Here is a 21,613-nt window from a genome sequence, read left to right as displayed (position 1 = left end):
CTCGTATTTCCACGTTTTATGAATTAGACCAATACACTTATAGAGATATGATGGCAATTCAACAAATACCCCCAACGTGGCCAAAGTTCTTTGACCTTACATGACCTTTGACCTTGATCATGTGACCTGAAACTCGCACAGGATGTTCAGTGATACTTGATTACTCTTATGTCCAAGTTTTATGAACTAGACCAACACACTTTCAAATTTATGGCTGTAATTCAACAAATACCCCAATTCGGCCAAAGTTCATTGACCCTAAATGACCTTTGACCTTAATCATGTGACGTGAAACTCATGCAGGATGTTCAGTGATACTTGATTAACCTTATGTATAAGTTTCATGAACTAGGTCCATATATTTTCTAATTTATGATGACATTTCAAAAACTTAACCTTAGGTTAAGATTTTGATGTTGATTCCCCCAACATGGTCTAAGTTCATTGACCCTAAATGACCTGTGACCTTGGTCATGTGACATGAAACTCAGGCAGGATGTTCAGTAATACTTGATTAACCTTATGGCCAAGTTTCATGAACTAGGTCCATATACTTTCTAAGTTATGCTGTCATTTCAAAAACTTAACCTCAGGTTAAGATTTGGTGTTGACGCCGCCGCCGTCGCCGCCGTCGCCGCCGCCGTCGCCGTCGGAAAAGCGGCGCCTATAGTCTCACTCTGCTATGCAGGTGAGACAAAAATGTAAGGGTTAGCAGCTCTGTGAATGGTATGTTATACTTACCGGTAGCTGGACAGTGTTGTGCTCAACAGTAAACTGAAGGGACGAAGGAACTACATCAAATGTTGTGTGCTCGCCTTTGTAGAAAGGTACCTAGAAGAATGAAAATGAAAATCCATATTTTATTATTTGAAATAGAAATCCGATAACTCAATTGATCGTAAGCGTGGCAGCCACTGGGAAGCCCCAGATTGACAAAGCTCTATCCTGAAATGTTAAACGACAAACAGGGTAGCAGCAACTCCCATCTTTTAATGTCTTTTGGTCTGACACGGCCGGGGTTTGAGCTCCCAACCTCCCGGTTGTGAGACGGACGTTCTAAAAAAATATATAATATAGAATTTGTATAGCGCACATATCCACTCAAGGCGCTTCTATATTACCCCAGCTAAGCTAGTCTACCGATTCTGGTGTGCACAGCTTTTTGAGGAATTACTTCCTGCCGGTAACCATTTACCTTACCTGGGTCAAGTGCAGCACAGTGTGGATAAATTTCTTGCTGAAGGAAAATACGCCAAGGCTAGGATTCAAACTCACGACCCTCTGTTTGAAGGGCGAGAGTCAGAACCACTAGACCACGACGCCCCCACTTAGTTCTACCAACTAAGCCGAGACACTGGTCATACCTAGATGACACAGAAAATATTTGTGACAGACAGGATTATAGCTTTGCATTCTGGGCTTGCGTTCAGCTGTGTATTGCCTAAACGCAGACAAAGGAAACAATGCAATGAAATGAAGCAATACGAGGTCAATAAGCAGACTTACCAAAATCAAAACTATAGGTGAATGATTGTGACATTGACTTATCAGTATTGAACATATGATTAACTGATTCATTCATCAACGCATAGATTTAATTCTCAATTAAGAAAGTAATAGTAATAATAATATTTGAAATTTACAAAGCGCATAATAGTCAAGACTCTTTACAAAATATATTAATTTCTAAATTATACGTTAAACCTAATTTCAATTATACATTAAACCTAAACCTAAAAAATGTCATACAAATTCATTAATATGTCATACAAATTCATTAATATGTTATACAAATTAATTAACAAAGTAATTCTTTGATCGACCGAACCCTTTTCACCCCCTCCTCATTCACAAATTTGAACAACTTAATTTCTATATACTATCTACCTCTCTATAACCCAAAACCAAGTCAATCACAGACTTTGTAAAGCAGCAATAGTTAGTTTCAATGGCCTTAATGAAACTGCAAAGAAAATAAAACACACCCTCCCCCCAAAAAAAGGCAAATCTATATTTCAGCATAGGAGAATGGTACAATTTTTCCGCTCTGAATGTCATACTAATGTGCGATGTGTAACAAGAATACGGTGTATACTCACCATTCTATACTCCCCACTGCCAAACATCAAATCTATATTTCAGCAAAAAAAGACTGGTACCATTTTCCCACTCTGAATGTCATTCTAATGTGCGATGGATAACAAGCATACAGTGTATACTCACCACTCTATACTCGCCACTGCCCAGACTGGGAAACACAAACTGACCCTCCACATCAGACTGCACATGGCACAGAGGGGATTTCCCTTCAGACTGGTACCCATTCACTCCACTCTTCTGACATCCAGTGACATCCTATCGATGGTTTGAGAAAGGATAACATTCTACTAAACATATGGATTAAAATGTGTTTGGCACCATAATTTTTTTTTTTCTTACTGATTGAAAAGAAATGCTCTACTTGCCATTGCACAATCCATTAATAAGACGAGTCATTTGAAACAAGTTTTCTGATTGGTCAGAAATGCTCTCCCTGCTAATTGCACGATCCAACATATAAGAAATGTTAAAGGAAACAAGTTTTCTGATTGGCCAGAAGTGCTCTACTTCCCATGGCACAATCCATTACATAAGACCCTAGGTCAAATGAAACAAGTTTTCTGATTGGGTCATAAATGCTCAACCTGCTAATGCACAATCCATTAGGTAAGTCATTTGAAACAAGTTTTATGATTGGACAGAAATGCTCTATTTGCCATTGCACAGTCCATTAAATAAGATAAGTCATTTGAAACAAGCTTTATGATTGGTCAGAAATGCTCTACTTGCCATTGCACAATCCATTACATAAGAACCTACTGTACATGTAGGTCAGATGAAACAAGCTTTCTGATTGGTCAGATATCTTCTCCTTGCCTTTGTACAATCACTGGAAACACATATGATTTGAACTACATGTTGTTTTAATTTTATGCACAAATTTCCTGAGGCCAATATGCTTTTGAATAGACCAGTTCGTAGTTACTTCTGGGACAATTTTGGTCAAATGACCTTTCATTTCTTTCATTATGATAGGCAGATTTCAAAGCAAGATATTACGTAAGCTTGCCTTACATAGCAGGATGAAGAAATTGAATAGACCTGGGGACTGTTTCATCAACATTTTTGTCTGACAACTTGTCAGATCTGACATCTTTCCTTGATTTTGATTGGCAGAGCCGCACTGTTACTATAGTAACTGTCGGATAAAATGGGACTTGTCGGATAAAACGTCCGACAAGTCCTTTCATGAAACGCTCCCCAGGTGACTAGAATAGCACACCAATGAACACTTTATGGAGGTATTTGTTGCATTCCTACTTTAAATGCATGTCATAGCATGTTGCACAATGTACTTGGCAAACTGTGAAATACCAGTCGTTCGTGGACGCATTGTTGTTTTTTGTGGATGTAAATGAAAACCACAATTTAAAAGAATATATGAATAACCAAGACATCAAAGTTGGTGCTTATCTCATTAGATTTTAAACCACCATGTCACTTTAGTACAAATGACCTTCCTCTGATCATGCGTAGAATCTTTTGATCATGCGCAGAAAGGAACTACGAACTGGCTTATTAGGTTTATAACAAGGAAATGACGTTGGCGTGCATACATGCGACGCCTATCTTACGTTAAATAAAAAGTGAAACGAAACTCACCCCTTTTTTCACCGTGTCAGAGAACAGAATGAAGAAAACGTTCTTGATGGGCTCACCCTCACTCATCACTTTTCCTCTCACATCATACCCCGATATAATAATGGAAGAGTCCACAGTAGCTGTATCCTTGGTGACTGTGTGTGTAATGCTGGCCTGAGAAATGAATGTACCATTTTGCCAAAAGGGGTAAAAATCTTACATTTGAATGATAATAATACTAGCAACAATAATCAGCACTCAAGATACTCTCCATACTGTACTTCACCACAACTGGTCATTTCAATATTGGTTTTGGGTCAATTTTTACAGCAGTATAACACCAATATAAAATGGAGATAGGCATGAAAAGTCGCTCACTAGATGTTGAGCTGTCAATATTGTGATCTGGGTCCTGTAACACAAAGGTTAGCGATTAATCGTACGCTTGATTTTCACAATTGATTGTACATTGTAGTCAATGCAATCAATGGTAGAAAAATGTTCTACGATCATTGCTAAGCTTTGTGTTACGGGACCCAGGATAATTTTTTAAAGCTCAGAATAGGATTTTGGGATAGAAAACGCAACCCAAACTGTGCATCCAACAACACCACCAACACCAGGCTTGAAATCACCCAGTGTTTTACAGCAATTAAACAGCAAAGACCTATAACAAACAATATTAATATACTGTCCCACATATGCCTTTTTGTGTTAGTGATCATCAGAATTATCGGTTTCAGCTAAGATTTCATGATTTCACAAAGCTAAATTCATTCCAATGTACCAGATCTAGATCTACCATTGTATGGTGGCATATAACCTTGATTTTATAGACTTTCTCATGAAATAATTGTTTGCTGTAACTTTATTCCTTTACCTTTAAGTTTTAAAGCCCATGTAAACTTATGTAAAGGGTCTGAAATGTGAATTATACTTGAGTATCACCTGACAATGTTACAAGAGTGTAGTGGTTATCAAATGTTTTTGAGCCGTTAGATTTCAAATTTGGCATTTTTTTTCAGTCATTAAAGTTAAAATTTGGAATGTAGTGCTAAAGACAAAGATCATATCCTAAACTTTTCAGCCCATCCCATGCTTGAGAAGGGGTTTCATGTAAAAACATGATGAAAATATTTAGGTATTTTAGCTTGATTGGGCACCAGATGAAACTAAATATATCCCACAAATCACTTTCTTTATTTCACATCCTAACCATGTTAGGGCACATACATTCATATAACAGGGAATAATTTTGCTTTACAAATTTGAATAGCATTTTTGGTCATTAGAGAAAAGCTCTCAACTAATTAATGTACAGTCCTATGTAAAAATATGCTATACAAAAGACTTTATGCATATCAGTCTTTCAAAAATGTGGAGCAAATTATGATGCGGTACCAAGAAAATTATTTCCTGTATAATCTAGTGGTGAATTGGAATAGTAACATGCATTTTGGTGGGATTTACCAAAGCTAAAAATAGGCTTAGATAGAAGAAAATTCACCTTTTCAAAGGTCCATGAAGGGTGCGAAGCTGTGATGATGAAATCGCCTGGTAATACATTCGGAATGTTGTACCTGAAGGAGGGACATTCAAAGGAATCTTGACTATATTATTTCGCTTTCAACACATGCATTTACGGTTCTTGTATCGTAATGCATCATGGGAAAAAATTTTGGTACGGATAATCTTTGGAACCAGCAGAGGAAATACATGAAGGTGCCGGGCAAGGTCGTCCTCAGGACAGCCTGTATCACCTCTAAAATTCCCTGAATTGAAGGCTTTGGAGTGACCATCTTTTCAACAAATGCTCCAAGATCTAACGAAAACATCACTCGAGAGTATTCAGAAAATCAATGCAGAATAATTATATTTTATTTACAGTATAATTGCTCATTGCACAAAAAGTAATTCTCAAAATCTAAGAAAAAGCCCCAAACCGTCAGCAAGTATCCCAATGTGATGACAAAAAAAAATTGCCATAAAACAAGAATTTCCTACACTATTGGAAGTCTCTTAATAATTAAAGTCCGGCTTATATTGATAACATTCTAATTCGTCGTTCTCGAGTCGGTTACAAACGCTCGTCGTCATCAATCTGTCTTACTCAGCACCTTTCCAAGAAACGTGCTGGTGAAAAGTCCTTCTCTTTCATGTCTGTGGTCGCTACAAGACTATGGAATCATCTACCCACTGCAGTGAAGACGGCCTCCACTGTTGAGCAATTCAAGATAGCCATTACATCCCATCTATTTTGCTAGGAGGATAATGGATGGCATGGACTATTAAAGCTGATCATTCTCAGGTGTTGTTTTATTGTTTCAGTACCCCCAACACAGAGTAGTATGTGTGTGTGCATCATTTTGTAGCCATAAGGAAAAGGCACTATATCAAATGTCCATTGAATCGGATTGGACTGGCAACAATGTGATTGGCATTAAACTTTTGATCATTGCTTTGATCAATCTAACACCACTTTTTTTTTCATTCTACTACATTTTCTATGCAAGTGATATCTTAGTGCATCTGAGCCTGTAATGCTCTATTGAGGGTGTGTCAGGGTCTAGTGGTTCTGACTCTCATCTTTCAAATAGACGGTCATGGGTTCAAACCCTGACCAAGGCAGGTTTCTCTTCAGAAAGAAATGAGGTAAATGGGTACCTACCAGGAAGCCATTTCATAAAGCTGTTCGTAAGTTAAGAGCAACTTTAAGAACGACTGGTGAACCTTTCTTACGCGCTTAACCATCGGCAATGAATATACCATTTTACAAGAAAGGATCACCAGTCTTTCTTAAAGTCACTCTTAACTTACGAACTGCATTATAAAATGGCCCCCAGGATTAATTTTTTTAATGCACTTACATGTAGCACTGCTGAAAATGTTGTAACTAAAGCTAAAGCCAGGGTAAGAATAGTTGCGGTTTGTATCCTCAGGCAAAAAGCGCTAAATAAATGTAGCTATTTTCATTTAAAGAAGGAAGAAAACGATTCCTACTCACACTCCACCAGTTTTTGTCCGTGTTTCCATGGCAACATCTTTGTCTTTGGGTTTGATAGATATAAGAACGCCTTCAGGACCATCTTTCTTGCCCTTGCTTACAACCTACACACAGGAACAAGAGAGGGGGGATGATTAACTTCTGTATTTTTTAATGTTTTGCTATCAATCTGTTGACAATTTTCAGAGGTCATTTACAACTTTATCACAGTATTCATATTTTATTACAATCATGATCATCATCATTATAACTTAATTTTTATAATAATCATTATTCATCATCATAATCATGATACCATCATCATCATCATCACCATCACCATCTTCACTGTCATCATCATCATTGTCATCATCATCATCACCACCACCACCACCACAAACCACAACCATCCCAATCATCACCACCATCATCATCATCATCAATCATTATCATCATCATCATCATCACCACCATCATCATCATCATCATCATAATCATCAACATCAGCATTATAATAATTCAAAGGATTTATATAGCATCTTTTCAATTTTTTTAATTAAATGCTCAAGGTGGTTAGAAAGCAGCAAAAGCAAAAAGTAAAGACAAGTACAAGATAAAGCACATTACTATCACTACTGCCACCATTATATCATTCACCATCCCCATCTTTATAATCATCAACATCATCCTATCATCACCATTGCCATCATCAACATCATCAGCAGTATCAGCAGCGGCCCCACCACCACCACCATCATCACCATCATCTTCATCATCACCATCATCACAATCAATCATCGCCACCATCATCACCATCATCATATCATCATCATCATCATCACCATCATCATCATCATCATCATCATCATCATCACCATTATCATCTTCATCATCATCACCATCACCACCATCATCACAATCAATCATCGCCATCACCACCATCATCACTATCACAATCATCATCACCACCATCACAATCATCATCATAGCCATAAAGCTTTGCATACCTTTCCTGAGACAGTGTATCCCTTGAAGAAGAAGTTAATGTCTTTTCCTTGACTACAGGGATCATTCTCACCATCGATCTTCAGATCTACACTCGTTGGCTCTATCAAAAGAAAGCACCAATGAGGGAAAACATTACATTACATTACTTCCTCTGTCAAAAAAACAAAAAACCAACAACAACACTGGGGGATTTATCCCACGTATGTTCATGATGTGAAATGATAAGTTCGCAAAATGACCATTGGAATTGGATCCAAACGATATCAGGATAATTCAGTAAACGACCACTGAACTATCACTACGTCTACTACTACTACTACTACTAATAATAATAATAATAATAATCATAATAATTTTAATAATAAAATAATAACAATAACAATCATAATAATAATAATGATGATGATTTCGATGATGATGATAATAGTCATATGATACTGATCATGGTAATGATGATGATGTTAATGATGATGATGATGGTGCTTATATGATAATGGTGGTGTTGATGGTGATGACGATGAAGTTGATGAAGAGAACTATAATGATAGATGTGAAGATGTTGATAATTATGGTGACGACGAGTCCAAGGCCTATTTAAACCCACTCTAGGAGGCATTCGGACTTCAATAACTTGGACAAAAGCTGCCAGAGAAGTCGGCCTTTCAAGCAGTATTGTACAAAATCCACAGACATTTATTCAAAATTTTTGTTCAAGATAATGTTTACAACTAAAAAAAGGAAAAAATCATGAGACAATTCACTCCCCGACATGCCTTGTCGCCATCATTGTGTGCATTTGTGTAAATGCGGGTGCCAACTTCCTACAACTGCACCACCCCGCGTATATACATGTATACATGTATGTGCTAATTTCGGCTATGATGTCAATACTGTTGTGTTTTGACCTGATTGGTACCAGGTGGGTCTTTCATAAAGCTGTTCGTAAGATAAGAACGACTTTAAGAACGACTGGTGATCCTTTCTTGTGGAAAATGCGGGGGAAAATGGTATATTCATTGACGATGGTTACGCGTGTAAGAAAGGTTCACCAGTCATTCTTAAAGTCGCTCTTAACTTACGAACAGCTTTATGAAACGGGCCCCAGGAGTGCCCACACCCAATCCCTTCTCCTCACCAAAACTCCAGCCTGATGGTGGTTCCAGCTTGAGAATAAAGTCTCCTCTATCGTAGACCGGTATCATAAAGTAGCCATTATTAGGGGCACAGTCCGTCTGGTACTTCAAAGCTCCTTGCCTCGTGTAAAGTTTGACCTGCAAGAGATAATCATTAGAATGTATCAAAATCAGAATTCCTAAGTTCCAAAAACTTTAAGATGTTCAGCTGAGTCCAGTCCATGACAGTTATAAGGGAATGACAGATTAAACGATGAGACTACATGGGAAATAGGTCCCTCAATCCAGCGTTGGAAATACACGGGCGCGACAAGCAATTTCGCTCTCGTCTTCCCTGGGATCGCTCTCGTGAGTGCATAAAATTGCCAAGCACCGAGCGACTCCCAACATGAAAATCGCTCCCGTCCGCGCCCGTCCAGTTTCCCATCTGCGCCAGCAGAGTGGCCAGGCAGCCAGCGCAGCTGCACTTTACTTCCATGCAGCATCGCTTTCTGCTTTCTGACGCGTAATGGAGTGAACTTTATAGAATCACGGGTGCGTATCGAGTTTTAAACTCCAATCATCCAAGGGTACTATTTTTCAAAACGCTGCGTGGCACCCGTAACACAAAGCTTAGCAATGATCGTAGAACATTTTTCTACGATTGATTCCATAGACTACATGTACAATCAATCGTGAAAATCAAGCGTATGATCAATCCCTAACCTTTGTGTTACGGGACCCAGGTGTCACCGTAACTTCGATACAGATTTTTTGTTGTTGTTGTCATTTTGAAGATACGATCCTAAAATTGCGACAAAATAAAGTTTGAACTCGGAACAAAACCACAGATTTCTTCATTTTTAGCACATTTTTCGGGGACCCCTGCCCCCCCCCCCCCCTCCTTCTCATATCAGAACTATGCCACTGCATGCTCTAGAAATATGGTGCGGATCCTGCAATTTTAAGGTTGAAATTCGAATTTTCAGCAGAATTTTTGGTGTGTAGTAAGTAGGGCTGGGACTAAAACCCGGGTACCCGGGTCCCGCCCGGAAGCCTCGGGTACCCGGGTCCCGCCCGGAAGCCTCGGGTACCCGGGTCCCGCCCGGAAGCCTCGGGTACCCGGGCAGAAAAATCAATACCCGATACCCGAAAATTGCTCACCAGTAACGTACATGTATTTTATTTTTATTGCGTAGTGTAAGACATGATTGTAACTCATCACAAAAATACACAATTCTCATTTTGAATCTCACCAATTACCCTCAAAATATCCATAAATATACAAGTTTTTCAAGTGATGATGATGTGACTGAGATCGTTTAATCGTCGCCATGTTTCTTTTGCAGCGCAGTGACGTCATCTAGCCACTGCGACGCAAGCCAATTTATGAATGAAAATATAGTAAGCATGCGCATTGCAAGCCTCCCGTGCCCACGCAGTATTCCATTGAAAAAAGTCTGCAATACTCTGTCACCTCGTACCAAAATCGACCTAGAATTCCACTTTTCTATATTTAATATGAATTATGAAAGGTATTCTCAGAGGATCTGTTTTCTCACCGATACCAAGCAAAGTAAGCAAAATTTTATTACTTCTTGCTTTTCCGTCAAAATCTTACGAAGTAGCGTCAATATTACATCGTGTTCGTGAGTTTGTAGAATCTATGGCTACGTGAACAAAGTCAATTGATTTCCGGGTTTCGGAGCATACGAAGCGCCAGCCAATCACGATCGTGTTACCATTTTCGGTTTATGATGAACTGAAAAAATGGTAACAAGAACGTGATTGGCTGGTGCTTCGTATGCTCCGAAACCCGGAAATCAATTGACTTTGTTCACGTAGCGATAGATTCAACAAACTCACGAACACGTTGTAATATCGACACTACTTCGTAAGATTTTGACGGAAAAGCAAGAAGTAATAACAATTTGCTTACCTGTGTGGTATCGGTGAGAAAACAGATCCTCTGAGAATACCTTTGATAATTCATATTAAATATAGGAAAGTGGAATTCTAGGTCGATTTTGGTACGAGGTGACAGAGTATTGCAGACTTGTTTCGATGGAATACTGCGTGGGGCACAGGAGGTTTGCAATGCGCATGCTTACTATATTTTCATTCATAAATTGGCTCGCATGGCAATGGCTTGATAAATAAATTCGAACAAAATTTGAGGTGAAATTTTATTCCTAACATCACCAGGTCGGCCGGTACGAAACTGCATTAGCGCTAAAGAATCAAGCACTTGTCCCCAAGAACTGTAGGCCCTATGGAAATTAGTATTTTAAGTCACAAAAGTGATATATTTTAATGAATTTTTTAAGTGTGTGCTGTGTACTGCATTGGAATACCATAGATGTAGATTCCCCACAGGCAGGGTGGTTAGTTATCTGTCAGAATTGGAAAGGCTGCTGCATGCTGTTGACTGTGTTCCGCTAATCGAGAAGATGTAGAACACTTTGTTTCATCGTGTCCAGCCACTGCATCTGTGTGCCGTGACCTCATCAACAGACAATACCAGACAATTCATAGGTTTCTTTGAGACAGACCCTCAGCATTTTCTAGAGTGTATTTTCTTTCTTCCCCCTGTGCACCTCAACAATGCCAGTAAAACCCAGCCCCACACACTTATTTATACTTCATTCGCAATCTTCACGCAACCCACCAAAACCTCTGCAACTTTTCTAGCTCTAACAACCCTTAGGAAGTGTCTGCATTCATTTCTACTGATACTAGCGATCACCCATGGCTGCATTACTGCCGCCGTGTACAGGAAAATTGAAGGCACGGCGCATGCAAAATTGCAACAAACTTCCCCCAAAATTTCATAAGAGGATTTACAGAATCAAGTCCTACGAAACTTACCGAACGATGTGAAGTCAATTCCCCCTAATATGATGAATATCCCTCAAATAGCGTCATTTAAGCATTAATTTTTCTTCTCGTTGACAAAATACGGAGCGAGCTTGCGATTTCCCCAATTTTTTGTCTAATGAGCTAAAGCTATCAAAGACACTACAAGGGAAAGACTAGGCACAAAAACTATTTTACACGTAAATCGATGCAAAGCGTTACACAAAGTCGGCAAAGTGTCCAATCTTTAGTGTAAAGACATTGGTGGAACGTTAATTGACAAACGAACGGTAGCACTTGCGGGGCTTCATTCAAGGTACGTAGAATTTTCTATATTTTGTGTTTAATTTGTCATCGCTTTGAATATTTTCCAAAAAGTATTATCGTCAGCAAAAATAATATAAAAAGTAATATGTTTTTTAACTTATTGCATTTATTGGTGTCTCTATTTTTTCAAACAATCATTGGAATTGCACATACAAATGAATCAAGATTGAGTCTACTCTAGTTAAAAAATACCGACAAGCTGAATTAAGGTTGTCATGGCCATATCATGATGGTATAGTAATCGGTAAGATTACATTGTAGGGCAGGAGACCCTGCCCCTGATTCCCCTGTTTCCCCCGATCAATAGCCCTTGCTGCCCAGTCAACCGTAGGCCCGGCAGCCACGTATATAAAGAGCTGCAACGCCGGGCCACGGCAGAGACCATTATACCAGAGACCTTTTTATACCAGACCAGAGATTATACCAGAGATTGTGAGCTGCATGGAACTTCGTCATCGGATACAGGTGATGTCTCTCGTCTCTCAACAACCAAGGTAAGCAAGTTTACCTTATTGGCGCTGCGTCTACATCGAAACTGCGCTAATTATTAATATTTTTGAGCTCGGTTATCATATTTTGTGATTTTATGAAGTTGTGACTTTACTTGGCCGTGTACCGTATGTATAGCGCTGCCGTGTGTCCAATTATCGGACACGTCAATGCGCTTGCGCTTCCGTGTGTACAGTTATCGGACACGTAACCGCGCGGCTTTCATTTTGAAAACCCGCAGACATTTGAGCTGCATTTTGATAAATTTGATCGATAATAATGTATTTTCATCGTATTAAAATTACTGTCTAATGTATTTTCTTATAAAATAAGGGCTAAGTTGCCGGTAAAATCTTATATTTGTAGCGTAGGCTGTAGTTGTTTTCGCGCTGTGCTGCACTGCCATTTTCAATAATACATATTTACATGTGCAGAACTGCATAGAGCTGCACTACGCCGTATCGTGCGAGTTTAATTTTAGCTTTCATATCAAGCAAAGCAATTGTTTTGGGGATAATTTTTTAGTATTTTTCCGTGGAAAACAATAAGTTGGAAGATTATTTGGACTTCATTTTGATTTTGGGTGTGGCATTTTTTGGCGAGAGGGATCGCCGTGTAGGTCATTGACCAAATATTTTCTATTGTGCTCGCGCCCGCTCCTACCAATTCATAAATTCCAACAGCGTTTGTGGCGCGAGTTTGCTTTTGTTTTTGAAATTCCTGAACGTATTTGTTACATCGGAGTTTTCAATTATCAATTCCAATTTATTTTCCAAGCTGAATTTTCTCCTCCTTTCTTGGAATTTTCTCTCTTTTTAATCAACGGAGGGAGCAAATTCCCAAGACAAGGAGGGGCTAGTAATTTGTTTCGGATAACCTTCCCCACAATTTTAAGCTCTCTTAAAAAAAAAAAAAAAAAAAAGGATAAAGGAAGGGAGTGGAGTGAGTTAGAATTATCTTTATTTCGATAGGTCTTTTGATTAAATTGGCCTTCAATTGACTTGTTCTGATTTTAGATTGTGGATTTGCCCCTGTAAATTCAAGGTTGGGCATCTCACACTAGCTAGAATTGAAAGTGACTTTAATAATAAGTAGGCTCTTACCGAATTTATTAAGCTTTCCCCTAATTAAAATATAATTATTAAGTTTGGGGTTTGTTTGATATTAATTATTGCTTCACTGATTGAACTTGTTAGTAAATTAATACTTTAAATTTTGTAGTTGCCTCCCTACATGAAGATAGTCGTGGGCTCCTCTCATTAGCAAGTTTATTAAACTGGTTAGCAATTCATTAGCTTCAGGTGGAATTTACATTTGGAATTTAAGGTTTTGTCCACTGGATTATTAAAACATATTAAACATTTTAAAGCATATTTTCAGGTTGGACTTAGCTTAATTTTTTATTGTTAATTCCTGTGGTGGCAAAGAGCATCATTATATTAGAGGATTCTATTTTTAGTGTTGAAGCTAGATAATCCTTATACTTATTTTCCACTTCGTTGGCAATTGTCATATGATAATTCTTGGGTGTTTGATAAGTCAGCGTAAGGGATTTAGTGTTTAAAATAAATAAATCTCACTCCCTCACTTCAAGTAATATTTATAATTATCTTGTCGAAATTCTTATGGATTTGCTGCTGTAAATGCCTTGCTTGTTTCTTGGATTTCAGGATCATCATTGTAAATAAATTCTGAAACTCAAGAATTTGACATAATTTGTTATTGCTGCATTGTTAAAAGAATTTTGCAGCAGAATAAGAATTTACCTTTTGCATACAAGTTTATTATTTGTTATACAGTCAAGTAGACTGAGTGTTCTTTTACTTAGTTTCTTTGGTGGAAGAACGCCTGAAACAAAGCCAAGTGGGCTATAAATTGAAGTTGTTTAGTTCAATTATTGTTTTCAACAAGCAAGAGTTCCTTGTCAATTTGCACTTGTATAACTTGTAAATAAATATATTAAAGTTTGTGCACTTTCCAAGAACAAAGAGGCATTCAAGATATTGTTGGTGCAAGAACTTATGCATAAATAAATAATAATTATTGGTGCATGAACATATCAATTTGTAAATAAAGTATACACATTGATATTTCTTTTGCATTTTGTGCAAACGGAATCCTGAATTTACTCAGTATTCAGAGTGCAGATCTATTACTATTCAACTGTTGTCATTGTAAATATTTTCATATTGTAGTTAAGACTTGTGTATGCAACTTGACAGCGCTGAGTACACTTAGCGTTTATTTAAATTGCGTGCTTTTAATAATTACTTGACCAAATTTTGCTGATTGTATAACCCGGTTAGTAACCGGATTTAGCTACGCGAATTGCATAAAATTAAGCATTTTGGTTGTTTTGTGTACTCAAATTTTCAAGTTGGGCACAAGTCGTACTGTATAAATCAAGACTTGTATTTTTCTGATACAGTTCGCAAATCAAGTTGCGGCTTGTTTCTTAACAATTCGCAACATACTTTGCGACTTGTAGGTTGAATATTTACAACTTGCAGCTTGTTTATAAGAATCTATTGTAATACTTGGTATTAATTCGTAGTTGAATTTGTAATTGTAATATATATTTTGTACAGGTTATTTCCAAGAGACTTCGGTAATATTTCATTGTCCCACCTCCTGTTGAACTTTTTTGGAATACAAGTTTAAACAGTTAAATAACATGCATAGGTCAAGGGACTATGACCATTACCATTCAAGTTCCTCCAGCGATGAATCCTCCCATAAGTCTGATAGGTATCACCATCGCTGGTTGAATGAACGTGAGGTCTCCAGTAGTTATTCAGATTCCCCTGAAAGGAGGAATTCTAGAGATGTAAAAAGTAGGTCGATGGGAGATCGCGATACTTCCCCTCAACGTTCACGGCATTACCGCAACGCTCATGGCGATGCAGTAAGTCCTGACAACGGCCAAGGGGAAGAACATAAAGTCAACAGAACTAGGGATTACCTTGACAGATTCCATTCGCGCCGCAATCGGAGAGATCGCTCCATTTCCATTTCCATTTCCCCACGACATTATAGGGGAGGTGACTATTATTCTAGCGAGACTCCATTGCGAGGCGAATGCGATCGTCATCAATATGATTCAAAGGGTGATCATTGTCATGAGTCTTCCCCTCGTCACAGTAATAGACCGCATTACGAATCCCCACCAAGATACAGGGATGCTGATTATTATGACAGTCATTACAATTCTCCACCGCGAGACAGGGATGATTATCGTTATGATTACCCAAGAGATTACGACCATTCTCCACGTCGTGGGAGACGTTACGAATCCCCACCCAACTCTTATCGGGATGATTATGATTATGATCGTAACGAATCTCCAATCCGGCGTTGGGGCGATGATCGTGAATCACATTCGCATAGGTATCGAAACAAATATAGATCTCCATCACCTTCTGAAGAAAGACGGAGGGGTGAAGAATATAGGCGGGATCCCCCGAGAGAATCATTTTATGCTTCAAGGATGCGAGGATGGGATACTCGTTCCTCTTCACCTGTTCGTCGTTCTCGATCACGATATGAAGAACGGAAGGATGACGGGCATAGTTGGTATCCTCTTGGCGAATCAGTTTCTGATTCTTCCAGGCGGGATGCTTCCTCCCCTTCATCCATCCGCTGCTCAGAAAGGAAGGGTAAAGGACAAAGGCAGTCTTCCCCTCGAAGATCATTTTCTGATCCTCACCGGCGGAACACTCCCTCTCCTTCACCCGTCCATTCTCGAGTAAGCACCGAGTACCCCAGCACGTCTCTTTCCCGGGTACGGAAAGATGAAGGACACCATGGTTCACCCCCTCGATCCTCTCATGATAATCAATATGATCAAAGGCATGAGACTCAGTCCCCTTCATCTTGTCGTCCTTTAAACCGCAATGGGTACTCAAGGGCTTCTTCATCTTCTGAAGAATGGGCAGTTGAAGACTGTAAACGGTTAACCCCGCAATCACCTCAGGAGCGTTTGAGGGATACTCGTTCCCCTTCATCTGCCCATCTTCAGTGTATTAGTAATGGATACCAGAGTGATGCGAGTAGTGGTATCAGCTCAGTGGCAACCTCAAAACAAAATCAAACATGTCAAAGAGTAAAATCTTTGCCCTCTGTTACACACACCTCATCACTCAAGCAGGTCAGGGCAACCCCAGGTTCATTAGAATATAAGGGACCGAGCGGGGAAAACAAACAATTTCCCCCTCCCTCTGAAGCTCCAACTAGACAGTCAGAAGTACTTAAACAAGTCAGTGCTCATTCTATCAATCATAGGTTAATTGAAAATCGAGTTACTCTTTTGGAATACAAAATGGACTTCGTGCTTCATCGCCTCAAAGCACTTGACGCACTAGAATCATCTGTCGAATACCTGACAGCCAAAATAGAGCAACTAACGTCAGAAAGGAGTACAATACAAGAACCTAGCAAGGGTAACCCTAAGGGTCTTCCTGAGGCTGCTAAGAATCAGACCTCTTCCATGGACTTAAAGAAACCTTTGATATTAGAGCACTCAACACCAGATCAGAGTGTATGTTGCCATGGAAATGAGAAGCCTGGTCCTTTTGAGCCCAAGACCCTGCTTGATGAATCGGTATCCAACCCATCTGAACTAAATCAGGGAAACGATCTGGGATCGGAGGAGTGGGTCCGACCCTGATCCCAATATGTAAGGACCGACCCTCTCCCCCTGTTTCAAAGTCGCCAAAGATCACAACTATCATCATAAATAATAACTCTCCCTGTCTGGGTAGAAGTTTTTCATTGTTTCCGGCAGATGATTGTGATCAATTGAAACAGTTGAACATGTACATGTATGGCCAGCAGACGATTAGGGATGCACTTGGGATGCAAGGTAGACCCTCCACATCTCATGATAGAGACGGGACTCTCTTGTATGCCCATATCTTGTTCTCCCTTGGAGATACTCCATTCTTCTCTTGCACCCCTTGGCTGCTACCTCCTTGGCCACCACCTAAAATCATGAAAGGGAGAGGGAGAAGAGTTAGGATAAAGTAGAAGGGATTTTCATTGCAATATTTTATGAAAGCCAGATTTTAGGATTTATTTCAGGGCACACCAAACAATATGTCTTTTTCAGTGCTCCAAATTACTTGAGTTACATTAAAATTGCATTAGTTTGCATTCAATCAAATCCATCAAATTCTGGCACATGCCTGCATGCAGTTAAAGGACTTCCCTCTTAGGTCATTTAGGCCCGAGTGTAAGTGTATTGGGAAGGGAATTATAATCAAATAACAACTATGACAGAAAACATTACACATTTTGCAATGATATCCCTAACACTTTATCAAGATAAATGAAATATTCATACTTTGCTGATTTTGTAAACCACTTGCCTTTTGCTGTGGCAACTATTTTAGCAATATATTTTATATATGGGGATAGGACTTTATTCTAATTGTATGCACATGTCAGAACTTGTCTCAACAAGTTAGAAAATATTTTGATGTTGTATTCGATGTGCATTAGCCAGAAATACAAATTGTCTCACCTCTTTAATATTATTAGGACAAACTTGATCGAGGAGTTTGCGGACGGTTTAAATATATTTGCAAATTTCAGTGAATCATCTTGTGAATTTCAATGTGGCAACATGTTAACTTTCGAGAAACATTTAAGTGGCTTTATATGCCAACTTTTCAAATGCTAGTTTTGTGGTTTACACTTACCTTTTAAGAATTTAGCATTGCTCTTGAAGTAAACAAAGGAAACATAATTTAATTTGCTAACTGTTTATAAGGTCCTTCCTCTGTTTTAACTATAGTTACATTGTTAGTAATGTGTGGGTTTACCCTAGAGGTTCACAAGGTCTTTATTGTACCTGTTTGGATGAAAACAAGACACATTATTATACATTGAAGATGCACTAATGAGACACTGATAATTCATGCAATCGTTTTGAAATTATGAATTACAAATAGTAAATATACAATGACTTTCAGAATCACAAACCAATTTATTGTGAACCCTTTCTTGTGGCCATTCTTGAAAGTTGAATCTCATTGGGTAATCCCAGATGTGCATGTATGCTGTCCATTCTCCAATATTTCTCACTGCATACGCCCTCGAGTTGTTTATTGTAATGTTCGAATCAAATATACTTGTGCTAGCTATGATGTAGAAATAGAATAGTCGATCAATGATTATTCAGTATTCAGGGTTATATTTTATTGAGATGGACATGATACATGTAAATAATGAAAGTAGGCCTAAATCCTATGTCATTTACAATTTTTAATATATGGCCAGATTTGCAGTTTTTATTTAAAAGACATTGTCGAGTTTTTAAAAGGATTTTAAGATAAGCCTGGTTTTTGTTGGTTGGGGGGAATATAGTAATCGGTAAGATTACATTGTAGGGCAGGAGACCCTGCCCCTGATTCCCCTGTTTCCCCCGATCAATAGCCCTTGCTGCCCAGTCAACCGTAGGCCCGGCAGCCACGTATATAAAGAGCTGCAACGCCGGGCCACGGCAGAGACCATTATACCAGAGACCTTTTTATACCAGACCAGAGATTATACCAGAGATTGTGAGCTGCATGGAACTTCGTCATCGGATACAGGTGATGTCTCTCGTCTCTCAACAACCAAGGTAAGCAAGTTTACCTTAATGGCTGTGAATTGTAATACTAAATTAGGTACGCCACTGATAATTCAAATCTTCATCCAAATCTGTTGAAACTTACCTCAACATAAAGAAAATGTGTCACCCATTACGATGATGCATTGATTAAGACATATGATGAAGAATAACTCAAGTTATGATTTTTTTAAGAAATGATTTCTAAGTATTATCCATTCCGAACGAATTGTCGACCATCGAGTATCAATCACCACCGCGCATGCGCATTCGGGGATTGCCAATTCGGGGCGGAGATTTTACATCGCGCATAAACGCTTCTCGCGGCATGGTGACGAAGCGTAAGTGCGCATCATTTGTGAATGAGATTGGTCATTTTCGCGGCGCTCATAAATATGCATGTGCGTTCATGATACGCATATATCGGAGTATTTTGTTGTTTTGCAAGGCACAGTGTGCAAGACGATTGATTTGAGACTTGAAGTTAATTTCACATGTTTTAACTAGATAATCTGAATTACAGTGCACAATTACGACATGGAAGACCATTGGGATGGATTTCAAATATAATATGTAAGTGAGTTGATAACATTTGGTTTTGCATCTTTCTTTTTTCAAGTTGTTTTGAGATCGAGAATTTTTTCTTTCATTTTAATCATCATTTCTTGTTTCTTGTCTGTCCACCGCAATTTTTTGTAGTCCTATGTTAAATGTTCCCCTTCAGTACACTGATGCCTGAAAGTATGAATCCGAAAAATGCACCCCCCCCCCCGCGTTCATCCTTTCTCTCGATCCCTAACAATAACATTAAAAAGGATAATAACATAAGCCGATACTAGATAGAGTTTTGACAAGTTATTAAAGTCGGTTTTTTTTTTTTTGGAGAGGCGGGGGGGGGGGGGGGTGATGTAATTCCCATTCCCCCCCCCTCATTTTTTGTTTTTATTCGTGACTTGATATCCTTGCCTTTACGTGATTTCCTATGCATGCTCAATCCTTGAAACTTTACATAATTTTAAAATATTTTTACAGATCCATAGTACACCATACAGAACTTTTTTTAAAGGAGCTAGTCTCAAGTTTGTCTCTCTGTTTTGTTTCCTTTTCTGTGAGTTCCTTTCTTCTCATTTTGTTCCTCTCCTGTACTAACTTTACAACCATTTGCTTTTGTTTTTGCTCCTCTAGCCTCACTTTTTTCCCAATTTCATTGCATTCATTATTTTGTTTTCTCTTTCATCTACAGGAAATTTTTGTAGCCAGGAGGCTGTATCATTTGATGAAAACATCAGTTTGGATTCGACCTTACCACAGAAATGTTAGGGGCCCTATGAAGCATTGCATCCGCTCTGCCAAACTGCCTCTCACCCGAGATATTTGTAGAACTACACGATGCACTTTCTGCAGCAAGATCCAGCTAAAGTTGTGATGAACTAGCATATAATAGATTTCTTATATTCATAACATTCATCATTCCAGTTCTTAATTGATATTTCAAAAGTTTAATAAATCACTTTACATGCATTTAATATATTTCTTATATTCATATCATTCCAGTTCTTAATTGATATTTCAAAAGTTTAATAAATCACTTTACATGCATCATATTGAGCTGTACACTGAATCTTGCCTCATAAGATCATTTGGCTTCAGCTCTACATAATACCCCCCCCCCCCCCCAGCAATAAAAAATGAAAATCTAATAAAACAATAGAGCTGCAGGCAGTAGCGTACCTAGGATTTTCCACAGGGGGGGGGGGCAAAATCGTCCGCCCAAAAATTTGACAAGCAAAAAAGTCTTCAACCACAAATAAAGGATTTCGTACTTTCGGTCTTAAACTTCAAAGGAGGGGGCCACCGGTGGCTCATCAGGGGGGGAGGGCAGGGATACGTCCCTTGCATGGGTTGTGACTCGTCGGGGGGGCAGTCTGCCCCCCCCCCCATAGGTACGCTAGTGGCTGCAGGTCCACCCACCCATCTGTATCAACCATTACCTCCAATGAGAATACCTAATTTTAAATTTTATTGAGCAACTTCATTAATACTGTTAAAATATCCAATTTATATTTTTATGTGGAGTTAATTAATGTAACCAATGCCAACAAGGAAAAAAAATAAAATGAATACTTTCATGTGTCAGTGTGGATTTGTCATTTCTTTTTTAAATTTATTTTAATATTCAGATCTGTATGTGTATCCTTTTTCAACACTATGTTCCTTCTCTTCTCTACTGCATGTGCCAAATTGTTTGTTTTTTTGCTCATACTTCTTAAATAAATCATGAAAAAATTACATAAAGTCTAAATCAAAATATTTAAACAGACATACAAGAAAAAAGGTGTTAGTTTGGGGTGATAGAAAATGTTAGAACTTAGAAGACAGTTGGGGGGGGGGGGTGAGATAAATCAATTGTTTCTTTCTTGTCAATTTAAAAGCTGCAATTCACATTTGTGAATAATTAAGTAGTTGGTAGAACAATTCCTGCTTAAAGTTGCAGTCTGAATGGAATGCAGGATCGCCAAGAACAAAGCCCAGAGGCAGAGGTGGGGT

The 21,613-nt window shown here is 38.6% G+C and overlaps 2 protein-coding genes across 6 annotated transcripts in view; one reads left to right on the top strand and one right to left on the bottom strand.

The window, feature by feature from the left end:
• The window catches only part of LOC135155183 (BOS complex subunit NOMO1-like), a 49,512-nt gene extending 36,903 nt beyond the window's left edge, over positions 1-12,609 (bottom strand). Inside the window, exons 1-8 of one of the 5 annotated variants that reach the window (XM_064104034.1) lie at positions 12,365-12,609; positions 8,808-8,943; positions 7,672-7,772; positions 6,686-6,789; positions 5,189-5,261; positions 3,703-3,855; positions 2,224-2,355; positions 742-831 (exon numbers count right to left, since the gene is read on the bottom strand). In XM_064104034.1, coding sequence (XP_063960104.1) covers positions 742-831; positions 2,224-2,355; positions 3,703-3,855; positions 5,189-5,261; positions 6,686-6,789; positions 7,672-7,772; positions 8,808-8,874 — 720 coding nt within the window. In that variant the 5' untranslated portion in view covers positions 8,875-8,943; positions 12,365-12,609. Of the gene's footprint in view, positions 1-741; positions 832-2,223; positions 2,356-3,702; positions 3,856-5,188; positions 5,262-6,685; positions 6,790-7,671; positions 7,773-8,807; positions 8,944-11,138; positions 11,391-11,452; positions 11,558-11,652; positions 12,232-12,364 lie in introns of those variants that run through there. The other 4 variants (XM_064104035.1, XM_064104036.1, XM_064104032.1 and 1 more) reach the window with 4 other exon arrangements.
• Positions 12,610-15,130: 2,521 nt separating this feature from the next.
• On the top strand, positions 15,131-17,122 carry LOC135155302 (serine/arginine repetitive matrix protein 1-like). Its single transcript, XM_064104254.1, has one exon. The coding sequence runs from the start codon at positions 15,131-15,133 to the stop codon at positions 17,120-17,122; it is 1,992 nt and encodes a 663-aa protein (XP_063960324.1).
• Positions 17,123-21,613: the final 4,491 nt, after the last annotated feature.

This window comes from Lytechinus pictus, chromosome 8 (assembly GCF_037042905.1).
Source record: "Lytechinus pictus isolate F3 Inbred chromosome 8, Lp3.0, whole genome shotgun sequence".
Taxonomy (NCBI): domain Eukaryota; kingdom Metazoa; phylum Echinodermata; class Echinoidea; order Temnopleuroida; family Toxopneustidae; genus Lytechinus; species Lytechinus pictus.
This window is presented reverse-complemented; position numbering and strand designations above follow the sequence as displayed.

What these genes read in the sequence shown, in the direction of transcription:
- LOC135155302 (XM_064104254.1), top strand. Translation starts at nt 15,131, where the DNA reads ATGCATAGGTCAAGGGACTATGACCATTACCATTCAAGTTCCTCCAGC.